Source organism: Grampus griseus (assembly GCF_964374135.1).
Source record: "Grampus griseus genome assembly, chromosome: 5".
In the NCBI taxonomy this organism is placed as follows: domain Eukaryota; kingdom Metazoa; phylum Chordata; class Mammalia; order Artiodactyla; family Delphinidae; genus Grampus; species Grampus griseus.
This window is the reverse complement of record NC_138998.1, coordinates 72,682,605-72,697,243: the sequence shown is the minus strand read 5'-3', so window position 1 is coordinate 72,697,243 and position 14,639 is coordinate 72,682,605. Positions and strand designations below refer to the sequence as shown.

At 38.8% G+C, this 14,639-nt stretch overlaps 1 protein-coding gene across 1 annotated transcript in view; it reads left to right on the top strand.

Moving 5' to 3' along the window:
- Positions 1-14,639, top strand: part of RUBCN (rubicon autophagy regulator) — a 55,561-nt gene that overhangs the window by 5,723 nt on the left and 35,199 nt on the right. The window contains exon 2 of the mRNA XM_082654583.1: positions 10,380-10,533. Coding sequence (XP_082510709.1) covers positions 10,380-10,533 — 154 coding nt within the window. The remainder of the gene's footprint in view (positions 1-10,379; positions 10,534-14,639) is intronic.

Below are 14,639 nucleotides of genomic sequence, written 5' to 3'. Positions count from 1 at the left end.
TCCTAGGGTAGGGTGATATTTTCTTGGGACTTCATGGACCAGATTAAGTGCCAGAGGTTCCCCTGCGAAGAATCATTTTTCTGTTACCAAAAGAAAGGGACATGAATTCTGGGCAGCTATAAACAAAATTATTCACTAAAGCCTTTATTATTTCTCATTGTGGATTCTCTCAGTAGCCTCCTGACTAAGCTCCCAATCTGAGCCCAGTCCCCCTATTCCAAGCAGCTTCCACATTGCTACCAGCTTAATTTTTCAGAAACAAAGTTACTCTAGTATTTTGCTCAGAAATGTTCAGTGATTTCTCATTGAAAATAGAAAGTCAAAACTTCTGTGGTATTCAGTGTGAAGTTTCCAGTTACAAAACCATGGCATTCACTCACTCACATCTCCTTCCTCACCATTCTGATACTTGCTCCTCTAAATTCCCTGCATTGCCTCCTTCTTTGCCTAGAGAGCTCTTAGTCGTCCTTTAAATAATGCTCCTTTAGAAGTCATCATTGACCTGCCCTTTTCTATCTCTCTTATTACAGCACTTCTCACTCTATAGCATTTTTTAAATGTATGTGCCCCTTTCCCCCACTGCATTCTGAATATCCGGAGAGGTAGGGACTCTCCCTCTTTAACCACCATAAGCCCGGTGCCTAGCACAGTGCCTGACATATGGTTGGTGTTCACTGAATATTTATTTGCTCAAGGAATGAAAATGGTAAAATTTGGTCATGCTTCTTATGGTTGGACAGGTGTCATTGGTTCTGTTGCTATTGAAAGGGCCTCTGTTTTTCCCTTTCTGTTTATTCATTTTTCACTTTTTCACGTAATTTTCATTTTCTTCCCTTTTGTTCCCTTTTTCCTTTGACCATGCTCTGGCAGCACTGGTAGCAAAGCACGAGGATCACATGATTTTTGAGCAATCCAAACTGCTACTCCAATTATTAGTACAATTCTTCCTCCCCCCGCCCCCTGCTGCCCCCCCACCCCTCCCCCCACAAACATACTCTTGAAGCTTTTGGGGAAAATGCTATTGTCAGAACCCAGAAGCCGGAGGTGTATCAGCTGATAGCAGGAACCATAAGCTGAAGCTTTTCTCAGTATCTACCCTCCCCACAGCTGTTTCTGCTTTTTTATACTTGCTTTATCACTTCTTCCATAAATGGAATTTTTTTCCTGTTTTTTATTTTGTTTTGTAATCTTTCCTCCTTAAACAACCTGCCTTGGTATTTATAGACCAGCTCTGTCCAACATGATAGCCACTTAGCCACCTGTGGTAATTTAAGTCTCAATTAATTAAAATTAAATAAAATTTTAAAATTTCAGTTCTTTAGTCACACTGCACAGACTTCAAGTGCTTAATGGCCACAGTGGCTAGTGGCTGCCATATTGGACAGCACAGATACAGAACATTTCCAGCATCACAGAAAGTTCAATTGAACAATGCTGCTGTAGATGTAAATCTGCATTTTTCAGGAAAGAACTGCAGCATGCTTACATGTTTTTAGTTCCTCTGGGTCAGGCTCACTTGAAGTGTAAACTACACTTGATTAGGAGGAGAGAAGATTATTAAAGGAAGTCATCAATAGTAGTGAGTAAATAGGAACTTGGCAAACTATCTCTCAAAGTTTGTGGGGCCATATCCTTTGCCAGTGAAACTCACAGGAACCCTGCTGGTTTGTAGGACTGAGAGATGATTGATTTTTTACTAGAAAACAGCAGAATCCCATAATTTCTTAAGGGTTCTCAGACAGTCTCCCGGTGAGCTCTCTCATTTGGATACTTTTGAGAAGAAAGCAGTAATAGTCATATTGCCATTCCTCTTCACCCACCTCCCTCCAAGACCATGAATTTATTTTTGCCTCCTAACCTCCTAAGGAGTCCTTTGAGAGTTTTAGATTTTCCAAGGGTGTTTTTTTTTTTTTTCTACCTACTTTTGTTATTTGCTCGCTGTTTTATTGCTTTCTGGCTGGAGAATATGTCTGTACTACTTCTTCTTTTGAGGATCTATTGACTTTTCTTATGCGTGTGCCTTAGTACAAGGCCAATTTTCGTGACTGTTCTATGGTGCTTTAAAAAAGTGTCCTTCAGGGTATAGTTTTCTAGATGTTATAGAACAACCTTATTAATTATATATTATTCAGCTCTTCTAATCACTTTTTTACTTTTGGTTTTTGTGATCTCCCATTACCATTGTTTTTTCTTTTCCATTTCCATTTTTCTTTTTATTATTTATTTATTTATTTTGGCTGTGCTGGGTCTTCGTTGTGGCACATGGGATCTTTAGTTGTGGCATGTGGACTTCTTAGTTGCGGCATGCAGGATCTAGTTACCCGACCGTGGATCGAACCCGGGCCTCCTGCGTTGGGAGCGTGGAGTCTTACCCACTGGACCACCAGGGAAGTCCCCGTTTTTCTTTTTGTTTTCTGCAGTTTTTGTTTCCCCTGTGTGTGTGTGTGTGTGTGTGTGTGTGTGTGTTGTTTTGTTTGATATATTTTGAGGCCATGTTATTAGATACATAAAAACTAATGAGAGCTATATCTTCGTTATTCCCTCTGTCTTTTTAAATGATTCTTGCCTTGAATACAACCTTGATATTAGTATAGTTTCCTCCTGCTTTTTTGTTTGATTGGCTGTTTTGTTTTAAATAGTTGAGTTTATTCCATTGACACTTATTTTTATCTCGTATCTGTTGGGTCTTAATTCTCTTTTAAAAATGATTTCTATAATGTTCTCTTGCTGTTTTCTTTCCTCAGCAGTTTTTGAGATAGTTTAGTTTTAGTTCTAATGATGGTTATCTTTTACTTTAAAATAGTGTCCCTAAAACTGAGGCAACTGAGGCAGTGTCTTTCCTCCTTTGCCTTTGCTATTGGAGTGGTGGTGTATGCCTCCTTTACCTTGCTTGTAAAGCACTCTTCTACCCAGACAACATAAGGTGTGACTCTAAGGTAATGAGATTGGCTTTCTTATATGACTCACAAAATCAACCTTATTTTTTTGCAGTAAAACCTTATAAGTTTCTTTCATTCTATCCAGAAAGCAAATTTGATTCTCTGTTATATACAAGGTCGTCCAATATTGAGGAAGTCTTTCCAGCTATCCTGCTTCAGTGAGAGTACCATGAACATAAACAGGGCCTTGGAACCTGTGCTAAGAAGAAATTTGACCCTAGTTTAAATTCAGTGAAGATATTCTTTGTAGGTGGAACACTGTTACTAGTCTTAATTATGTCACAAACTGTCCAATCCCAAATTTTCTCTGAAGCAGAATGGGTAAGAAGGCTTTATACTAGGTACTCCTTCTGATTTAACTGGATTTATTAGATTTATGCAATGGAAGTTCAAAGGAAAAGGACAGAGAAAAGGGAAGTAATACTACTATTATTTGCTTGATGGTGGTGCTTTCTGTAGATTATCAATTACACTCCTTTATGAAGTAGTTGTTCTCTCCATTTTGCAGATGAGGGAACTGAAGCTTAAAGAGTTTAATGGCTTGCCCAAGGATGCACAGCTAGTTTGTGCAGAGCTAGGATTCAAATTCAGGTTGGCCTGACCGTGAAGCTTGTTCTCTTTCCACTGAATGACATTTTCTCTCTGCTTATTAAAATATAAAATACAAAAGAAATAGAGGGACTTCCCTGGTGGCGCAGAGGTTAAGACTCCACACTCCCAATGCTGGGGACCCGGGTTCGATCCCTGGTCAGGGAACTAGATCCCACATGCATGCCACAATTAGGAGTTCACACGCCACAACTAAGGAGCTGGCGAGCTGCAACTAAAGAGCCTGCCTGCCACAACTAAGACCTGGCACAACCAAATAAATAAATAAATAAATATTTTTTAAAAAAAGGAAATAGAAAAACCATGGTCCTTCTCCTTAAGGAAATCAACCACATACTGGTAAATAACAATGTTTTGGTTTTTTTTTTTTTAAAAGATTATTATTAAGAGGAATGGTGTATTGACAGCATGTGTTATGGAGTTTCTAACAAAAAAGTTGTTGCAGGTCAGATTATTTAGAACTTCTTGGGAGAAAATTGTACTAGAGCTGAACTTTAATCCCTGAATGGGACAAGAAGAGAATCATTCCAAGTGGAAAGGTCTCCATGGATACAGTCATGAGAGTAGGTATGAGGTTAGCATGTTTGCATGTGGTAGACAGAGAGAGAGAGAGAGACTGTATTCAAATTGAGGAGTACTGAGCAGGATGGAGAATTTTTGAACTCTGTACTAAGGAGTTTGCATATCACCAGTGGTAAGGTTTCTGACATAAGGGATTTTCCTACCTTTTGTTAAATCTACCCATTGTTGAAATTCAAGAAATTTAGTATCATTAAAATTTAGTATGATTGGTGAAGCATTTGTTGAATAGGTATAAAGTTACAAAGCCTGCCTTCTAGACGTTGAGATTTCTAGACATTGAGGTTCCCTCCTAGACTTTTGAGATTCTGCTGTCAACCGCTAAAGGGATGGAACTGCCAATGGTTAGGTTCTCCTAAGTGCCCCAGAACTGAGAGCTGAATAATAGAGTCAAGTATGTTTTTTCTATAAGCATATTGTTTTATTTGAAAAGCATCATAAATATACTACATACTCTACAAGTTAAAAACTGTATAACTAAAAACAGAAAATATGGAGCCAGGTAAGAAGAAAGTTAAACGCAAATTAAACGTGGTAGTTTCTTGCTACCTCAGTGTTACCAATAATTATTTCCCGGGACTTCCCTGGTGGCGTAGTGGTTAAAAATCTGCCTGCTAATGCAGGGGACATGGGTTCGATCCCTAGTCCAGGAAGATCCTACATGCCGTGAAGTAACTGGGCCTGTGCGCCACAACTACTGAGCCTGCACTCTAAAGCCCATGAGCCACAACTACTGAGCCCGCATGCCACAACTACTGAAGGCTGTGTGCCTAGAACCCGTGCTCTGCGACAAGAGAAGCCACCGCAATGAGAAGCACCCACACTGCAAGGAAGAGTAGCCCCTGCTTGCCACAACTGGAGAAAGCCCGTGCAGAGCAATGAAGACCCAACACAAACAAAAATAAATAAATAAATTTATTTAAGAAAATTATTTCCCTAATTAGGTTTTTCCCTACTTTAAGAATGAACCCATTACTTCTTTCCAGGAAGTGCTTTCTGGCATTAAAAGTCCTAGGTGCTTGCCTGACCACAATCTTTCAGCATAAGATGCCTTTGATACTTGAGTATTTAAAAAATCCTTTATGGTATTTTCCAGCTTCTGGTTCACTAACTCTGTTCATATTATTGACCTTTCTTTAATTGCTAGCCTCAAGGAAGGTCGAAATAGTTCCTCTCTTCTCTACATTCCCCTTATATAACCAAAAGTAACCACTATTAACATATTACTATTTCTCTCAGTATATTTATGTTAAGATCATAAATATAATTTTACATTCTGTTTTTTATACTTTTACATACTTTCATTAGCTTTGGAAATTGTTCCTAATCAAAAATTCTATTGGTTTCATGATATTCCACATATGGGTATCACATACCTCTCCTCACATTTCAGGGATCAAATCATTACCTGACTTGGAACAACCTGACCTTCAACTCTGGTCTCAGGTAGATGCAGATAACTGGCATACTGTAGATGGGATATGCTAATAAGTTGAAGCTGTTTCCTTTTATTACTAAAAAGAGTCTTGGGGGTGGAAGATATGCCAATATATATTTCTTGCATTGAATCTCATTTTACAATTGCACAGTATTTACTATTTATTTACTATTGATTTCACTTATTTTTAGTTATTAGTTTTATATTAGTTATATGGTATAACACTTCTTTAAAAAATAACATTTGCTTATAACTTTACTGTTTTAACCTGAGTGTTACTTCTAATTGTGATTTGGCAAGCTTAAGACTGAGTTGGCATTTAGGGAAACTTTTTCCTTGGGTATGCTTATTTGAGTTGCTTAAGCAATGCCTGTTCCTCTTCAAAGAATGTAGTCAAAACCCTCCCAAAAGAAAATTGGCAGGACTTTATTCTGAGATTGGCTTTGCTGTTTGTTGATAAATATGATTCAAGTAGAGATGGATTATGCTCTCCCTTGCCACTCAAGCCTAGTTCTTCCTTGACATAGGGTAATATGCTTAGAAAGACTTGCTTTTAATTTATGGTGATTAAAGAAGAGCACTCTGTATACTTGCAGAAGTGGCCATACAAAGGGCTGCTTTGAGCCTAATATAGTCCTTGCCTGTGCCCAGATGAAGATTACATGTGAATGCAAGATGATACAATCCAGATAATTATTACCAAACAGGTTTAGCCTAGGAAAGACTGACCTCACTTGCTAACAATCTGGGTAAAGAATGAGGAGGGTTATTTTATTTCTCATGGTGATCTATTTATTTGCATCTAAGATTCAGGTATGATTGGATTAATCCAACCATTGTGTATGGGCTTCAGTTGAACTTAGTATTTCAGCTCTCTGAAAATGATAACAGTATCATTAGGGTAAAGGATCCTAAAAAGTAAAGACACTAAACAAACTAGCTATGTAAATCAAAAAATTTTTAGGACTTCCCTGGTGGCACAGTGGTTAAGACTCCACCTGCCAGTGCAGGGGACACGAGTTCAAGCCCAGGTCCGGGAAGATCCCACGTGCCGTGGAGCAACTAAGCCTGTGTGTCACAACTACTGAGCCTGTGCTCTAGAGCCCGCGAGCCACAACTACTGAGTCTGCGTGCCACAACTACTGAAGCTCATGCGCCTAGAGCCTGTGCTCTGCAACAAGAGAAGCCACTGCGATGAGAAGCCCGTGCACCGCAATGTAGAGTAGCCCCTGCTCACCGCAGCTAGGGAAAAGCCCACGCGCAGCAACGAATACCCAACGCAGCCAAAAATAAATAAATTAATTAATTAATTTTAAAAAACTTTTTTAAGTTTACTTTTCATCTATATGAGCATATACCAAATATAGACGGTTTGGTGCATCTTAGAGTAAGAGCCACCTTCTTTTGTAGCTGTGGTATCTCAAGGGCACTTCATTTTGGGGAAGAAAATTTCTTTAGTTTGTACAGAAGTTGTTAATAGATCTGAATGCTCAAGGTTTCTAGGGTTTCAATGCTCTTTGTAAAATTTTGGAATCAAAGCCCTAGGATGATAGGGTACTTGGTGTCTACTTTCAGGATTTATTATGATGTTCTTTGTGTCTTTTTTTTTTTTTTTTTTTTTTGCGGTACGTGGGCCTCTCACTGTTGTGGCCGCTCCCGTTGTGGAGCACAGGCTCTGGACGTGCAGGCTCAGCGGCCATGGCTCACGGGCCCAGCCGCTCCACGGCATGCGGGATCCTTCCGGATCGGGGCACAAACCCATGTCCCCTGCATCAGCAGGTGGACTCCCAACCACTGCGCCACCAGGGAAGCCCTATTATGATGTTCTTTGACAGTTAACCTTGTAAGATCAATACAGAATGAATCAGAACACAGATATGCAGAGTCACTTGAGGAACCAGACTGGCTCTCAGGCCTGCACCACTTGATTGTAACCTGTTGGAATGTAAAACTGTATCAGTCAGAACAGGCCAGATGCTTCCTGAGGAAGCATAGGAGATGGAGAATCCCTGAAGCAAAAGCTGGCAGTCAGTTGGCCTCTGTGATGGCAGTTTCACAGTACAACAATAAATGGCCTTTTAATGACCACCTCAGTCCTGTGTACCTCTTAGTTATCTTGAAATATCTCCCAGGACTGGGTTAGAAATAGAACAGGGGAATGGCCAACAGGTATATGAAAAAGTGCTTCACGTGACCAATCATGAGGGAAGTGCAAATCAAAACCCCAATGAGATATCATCTCACACCTGTTAGAAGGGCTAGCATCAAAAAGACAAGAGGCGGGCTTCCCTGGTGGCGCAGTGGTTGAGAGTCCGCCTGCCGATGCAGGGGACACGGGTTCGTGCCCCGGTCCAGGAAGATCCCACATGCCGCGGAGCGGCTGGGCCCGTGAGCCATGGCAGCTGGGCCTGCGCGTCCGGAGCCTGTGCTGCACAGCGGGAGAGGCTGCAGTGGTGAGAGGCCTGTGTACCGCAAAAAAAAAAAAAAAGACAAGAGGCAACAAGTGTTGGCGAGGGTGTGGAGAAAAAGGGACTCTTGGTGGTATTGTAAATTGGGGCAGCCATTATGGAAAACAGTATAGAGATTTCCTCAGGATACTAAAAATAGAATTACCGTATGATCCAGCAATTCTCCTTCTGGATATATATCCAAGGGAAACAAAATCACTCTCTTGAAAAGATATCTGCACCCCCATGTTCATTGCAGCATTATTTAAAATAGCCAAGACATGGAAACAACCTAAGTGTCCATTGACACATGAATGGATAAAGAAAATGTCACACACACACACACACACACACACACACACACACACACGAATATTATTTAGCCATAAAGAAGGAAATCTTGCCATTTGTAGCAACATGGATGGACCTTGAGGGCATTATGCTAAGTGAAATAAATCAGATAGAGAAAGACAAATACTGTATTATCTCACATATGTAGAATCCAAAACACCCAAACTCATAGAAATAGAGAACAGATTGATGATTACCAGAGGCAGGGGATGAGGGGTTGGGGGAGATGGGTGAAGGTGGTCCAAAGGTACAAACTTATAAGTCACTTTGGGGGTGTAATGTACAGCATGGTGATTATAGTTAACAGTACTGTATTGTATATTTGAAAGTTGCTAAGAGAGTAGATCTTAAAAGTTCTCATCACAAGGAACAAAATTTATAACTGTGTGAGGTGATAGATGTTAACTAAACTTACTCTGGTAATCATTTCACAATGTATACATATATCAAATCATTATGTTGTATGCCTTAAACTAATATAATGTTATATGTCAATTATTTCTCAATAAAACTGGAGGGAAAAAAGAAATAGACTCAAATGTTTAATGATGTAAGGTTAAAAAAGCCTGGTGTCTCCCAGTTTGAATAAATTCTTGGTCTCAAAGCCTTCAGAGGAGAAAACCAGAGTGAGATCCATTTGGCTTTCCCCTTTTAGATAATACTCCTGTACCAGAGCTAGCTTCATTCATTTTATTTTATTTGTCTGCCTTTACTCTCTTCATCCACTTTTTATAAGTGGCTCAGAAAGTGTACAAAATGTATGAGAGTTACAAAGGATTCCAGTTCAGAGCCCTCCTACCCTAATAGGTATTTAAAAGATATTAAAATAGTTATAGTGAAAGTTCCTTGAAGAAATTATAACCATTCCCAGGACTGTCCTTGAAGAGGAAAGAGTAGTATTCTAATAAGAAATGAAAGGGCTAGATAAAGTGTACAACATAACAATTGGGGGCCCAAGAGAAGGAGTTTGACACCTCATCTCCTCATGTTTTCCTTATCCAGTTTGATTCTGTGTATCCGGTTCTTTTCACTCAATTGCAGCTGGTTTTGAATTTTTATTGGGTTGGAAGCTGTGTTGAGAAAATGCTGGGAATTGGAGAGGAACCTTGACAATCATCTAGGGCAATAATTTTCAAGCTTTTACACTAAAGTACTTCACATGGTCCAAGGGAATAAACCAATAGTTGATTGATTTGGGGACATGTCCTAAGTGGCTCAGTGCAAGCTTAAAACATTTTGCCTCAATTTTAGGTTAAAAAATTAAGGGGGAAAATCATGGGCAATTTGTATTCTTATCCATAATATTTGTGTACAGTTATATGTACTTAGTACTGGAAATATAGTTAATAAAAAGTTGTTTTTGGCTTTTTCTTTTGACAAAAGGTTTCTGGTTTTCAGCAAATGCCCTCATCTCTTTATATATTGCCCATGTAATGTCATTGTCCAGAAACGGATCTTAATGGGTCACACTCCTAGAAACAGGGTTATAGGCTACTTACATGAGGATGGAATGATAGTAGATGAAGATCACCTTACAAAGCACAATATGCCATGTAAATATGAGGGCTTTATATATATATGTTTGTTTGTTTATTTATTTTGGCTGCACCGGCTCTTTGTTGCAGCATGTGGAATCTTTAGTTGCAGCATGTGGACTTCTTAGTTGCAGCATGCAGACTCTTAGTTGCGGCATGTGGGCTTTTTCGTTGTGGCATGCAAACTCTTAGTTGCAGCATGCATGCAGGGATCAAACCCAGGCCCCCTGCATTGGGAGCGCAGAGTCTTACCCACTGGACCACCAGGGAAGTCCCAATATGAGGGTTTTAAAACAAAATCTTAGTGTTCTTCACAACTTCGGTCCTCTCAGAATTGGGTCTTATACTCAAGTAAAAAATTAATAGGGGAGAGAATGTTAGGATGTGGGGCAGGAGGCTTCTTGTCTTAGACTTTCTTTGACGTGGTCAGGATCAGGTACAACAAAGTAACTAACCATTGGTATAATTGATGCCCTTGCAGGAGGGAGCACTGGCAGTTGCTGGGTAATTTGAAGACTACTGTGGAGGGTTTAGTATCAGCTAACAGCCCCAATGTCTGGTCCAAGTATGGTGGCCTGGAGCGGCTTTGCAGGGACATGCAGAGCATCCTCTATCATGGGCTCATCCATGACCAGGTATGTAGATCCCTTCTTTTCTTTTTGTGCCAGATTGGCTGAATCACTTGTTGGAAAGAAATAGTTGCATTAAGTTGTTGGCAGGGAGAAGATGAAGGCAACTAGTCTCTGAGCCCTTGCGAGCAAGACTATAATACATGATAACAAGGAGGAGGATAAGGACAATGATGATGAATCATTGAGATATTCCTCTTAAGAGTATCCTAGGACGCATCTGAGAAATATTTACAGGATATTGTCATTTTTAGACTATCCTGTGAGCATCACTTTGTTGATAACTTGTAGATGCTTGTGAGTGATAGTTTTAGTTATAGCTTACGTTTTCTTCTATGTAAACTTTATTGATGTTGTTTCTTTTCCTAAGTATCCTCAAACACTTTAATAAGCTTTGAGTATTAAAAATGAGTGGAATCTACTAACACTTGATGGTTTCTGCTTTAATTCTCAATGTCAGTTACTCCATTTGCAATGTTTTAAATAAGGTTTGGTTCTGGATAAAATTGTCAAGTGGGTCATTGGATCTGATCCTCCTACTTTTTAAAAATCAAACCTCACAACTATGTGCATAATTTGTGTTCCCAAACACTCATGCTGTTCCCATGTAAGGCCTTAGTATTCTTTCCTGAAACTCTTTTTTTCTAAGCCAGGCTTGTCTTTCTTTTTTAATCAGAATTTATTCTCAACTAGCAGTCACACTGGAAAAAATTAATTGGTATTAAGATATTCATAGTTGATAGGATTTAATGTGGTACCTTCCCTTCTAAAAATATGTAGATATCACCTCTGAACAAACTCTTTAAACCAGTGTTCTTGTTGAGTTTTTTCAGAATTCAATGGAAAGTTGGCTTAGGTTAGATTTTCTTTATTCAGAGTAAGTTCTAAAAATGAGGCCCTCTTTCTAAAGAATTTTGAAGATATGGGGGAAATTTTTATCCTTTAAAGAGCTGAATCTTAATGGTCATCATTATTAAAACCTCATTCCAGGAATTTGGAGGCAACATTGTATAGTAGACTGACAGAAGTCTTTGGAATCAGACAGAACCTGGATTGAAATTGCTCAGGTCCTTGGGGGAAAAAATGACATAGTAGTAATAATTATGGATTTTTGAGTCAGACTGCTCTTATTTTATCTCAGCTTCACCACTCTGTGGTATTGGGTAAGTTACATAACTGTTAGTGCTTCTGTTTCCTCATTTGTAAAATGAGGTGGTAACACTGGTATGTACTTCATAGGATTGTTGTGAGAATTAAATGAGATAATACCTGAAAAAGCTTTAGAAAGTGTAGTAAGTTGTCTGTCAGTCTTAACTATTAGGTGATATTAACTTTTTTGAGCCTTTTCTCATCATTATAAATGTTGATAACATTATTTATATCATAATGTTTGATGGAAAGGTTAAATGAAATGGCATACAAATTTGCCTAGCACAGTTCGTGGTACATAGGAAATAATTAATAAATGTTCCCCTCATTTTTTTTAAGCTTCAAGTTACATGTTGTCCTATGAAAAAAATATGACCATTGGAATTTACAAAACAAATAATTTAACCCACTGCAATCTGGTTTCTGCCCTTACCACTGTTGTTCTTGCTACTGAAGTTTAAGTAAGTCCATGTTACCAAATCCAGTGAACATTTCTCCTTTGAGCACTGTCTTGTGTTCTTCACTGTTGAACATCATCAGACCTTGCTTCGTACTGCATTATTCCAATGTTATGGAGACCTTCTCCTACCTCTGTGATCACTCTTTCTTAGTTTATGTCCATGGAATCTCTTCCTCTCGGATTTTAGTTTTTAATACAGTCCAGTCCTATGTCCTTATCTCTTATTACATTGTACATTTTGTGAAACAGTCTCCTTCACTTGCGTTGTTTTAACTTCACGAATACACTACCTACCCCCAGCTCAGACATCTCTGCTGAACTTCAGATCCACAAGACTAGCTGTCTGGCTATCTGCTATACATTATCATCTGGCTGGCTGTCCTATAGGCCAAGTACAACATGACCCAAAACAAACGTACTTTCTCTCATAAGGTTACCCTTCCTCCTGATATTTTTAATACTGATCTGTGGCATTGCCAGCTACTCAGTCTCCCAAGCCAGAATTGGGAACCACGCCAACATGTTTTACAAAAACCCAATACAAGTTTCCCAGACTGATGACCAAGATAGCTACCAGATTAGAGGCACTGTCATTTAGTGGTTAAAGTACTTTCATCTTGATAGCAAAAAAGTTCTTTTCTTGGCTCTATTACTCATCTTACATTGTCATCTGGAGTAATCATTTTACTATATTTGAAGACAGTTTTACCATCTGTGCCAGAAACAGAATATGTGTCATGATGAAATAGTAAAGTCAGTGGAATTCCCAAGTGGAAGATGCTTGGTAAATGCAACACAATATTATTAGTAAGTTATAAGATCTGTGAAGGTACCTGGTCAGCAGAATGAAAACTGTTAAAGGGTACGGTCACCTACAAAACAGCAGTAGTGTTAGTAAGAGCAAGCAGAGCAAACCAGACAAATCTGTCATACACACATACATTTAGCAACTACAGGCTCTAGTGGGAAGAATTAAAGACAAAAGATCCATACCAACTTCACTGCTGCTCAGTTCTGCCTTGTAAAGTCCTAAAAATTAAAGTCTGTACTAAGGACTTGTTTTTCCTTTTCATTTCCTCCCTAAAGATTAAGGCTTTCAAAGGTTTCTGGCTGCTGTGTCATCAGGAAGCTATTCTGGGTGTTGTGCTCTTGGAGGGGGGAAGGGATACAATGATTCATGCTGGCCATGTCTCTTCCGTGCTTTCCTAAGGATGTGTTATGGAATGTGAAGTGTATTTTTTTAAATCACTCAGGGCCTTAGGAAACTCTAACATCGTGACCATATTCTTAGAGGGATCTCGTTTTCCTTGACATCCTGCATCTGGGCTACCTTTTAGTCTTTCCATAACGCAAGGTATATTTGATAACCCCTTCTCTGCTGCTTAGAAACATGGAGACGCTTAATCCCTGAGATTTCTCAGCTGACTAGAAGTGCAAAGTTTCCCCCCACCTTTTCCAGCACTACGAAGAAACCTGTACTTTGCAGTACAGATGGCCCAATTTAAAAAATACCAATAATAACAAAAAAAAACCTCTGGGTATGTATATATATATATATATATATATATTTTTTTTTTTTTTTTTTTTTTTGGCCACGCCGTGTGGCATGCAGGATCTTAGTTCCCCGACGAGGGATCAAGCCGGTGCCCCCTGCATTGGGAGCATGGAGTTCTAACCACTGAACCGCCAGGAAAGTCCCTGTGTATTTCTTTTCTGAATATATAAGTAATATACATGTTTTTATTTGCTGAACATTTGGGAAATACCAAAAAGAGTTTAGAAGAAAGTAAGTTATTACCCATAATCTCAACATCAAGTAATAACAATCACTCTTTAACATTTTGGTAGATTCTCTTATATTTTTCTATGCATGTCCATGCTTTTTAAAATATTAAGATTATACTGTATCCATTACTCTGTAACTTGCTTTAAAATATTTAATTAAAATAGACAATACAGGGAATTCCCTGGCCGTCCAGTGGTTACGACTCCACGCTTTCACTGCTGAGGACTCGGGTTCAATCCCTGGTCTGGGAACTAGGATCCCACAAGCCACACTGCGTGGCCAAAAAAAAAAAAAGAGAAAATAGACAATACATTTATATGGTTAAAAAAACAAAATGTATAAAACCACATGCAGTAAATATCTTGTTTCCTTCCAATCCCATTGGTAACACTGTATTCTAGTTTCCTTCCAGAGAATTTTTATGCTTATTAGAGCAAATATGAATAATTTTCTTTGCTACACCTTTTGATTTTTCATACCAATAAAAGCATACTATAAACACTACTCTACACCTTGCGTTTTTCACTTGATGGGATTGTAATTCATCCCAATCCATTACATAAAGAGGTTCTTCATTCTTTTTCGCAGCTGTCATTTTATAATATTCCATTCTATGTATGTACCATAATTTATTTAATCAGTCTCCTGGTAATAAACATTTAGATTCCTTCCAAGCATTTGCTCTTAGTAACAATGTTACAGTGAATAACCTTGAGT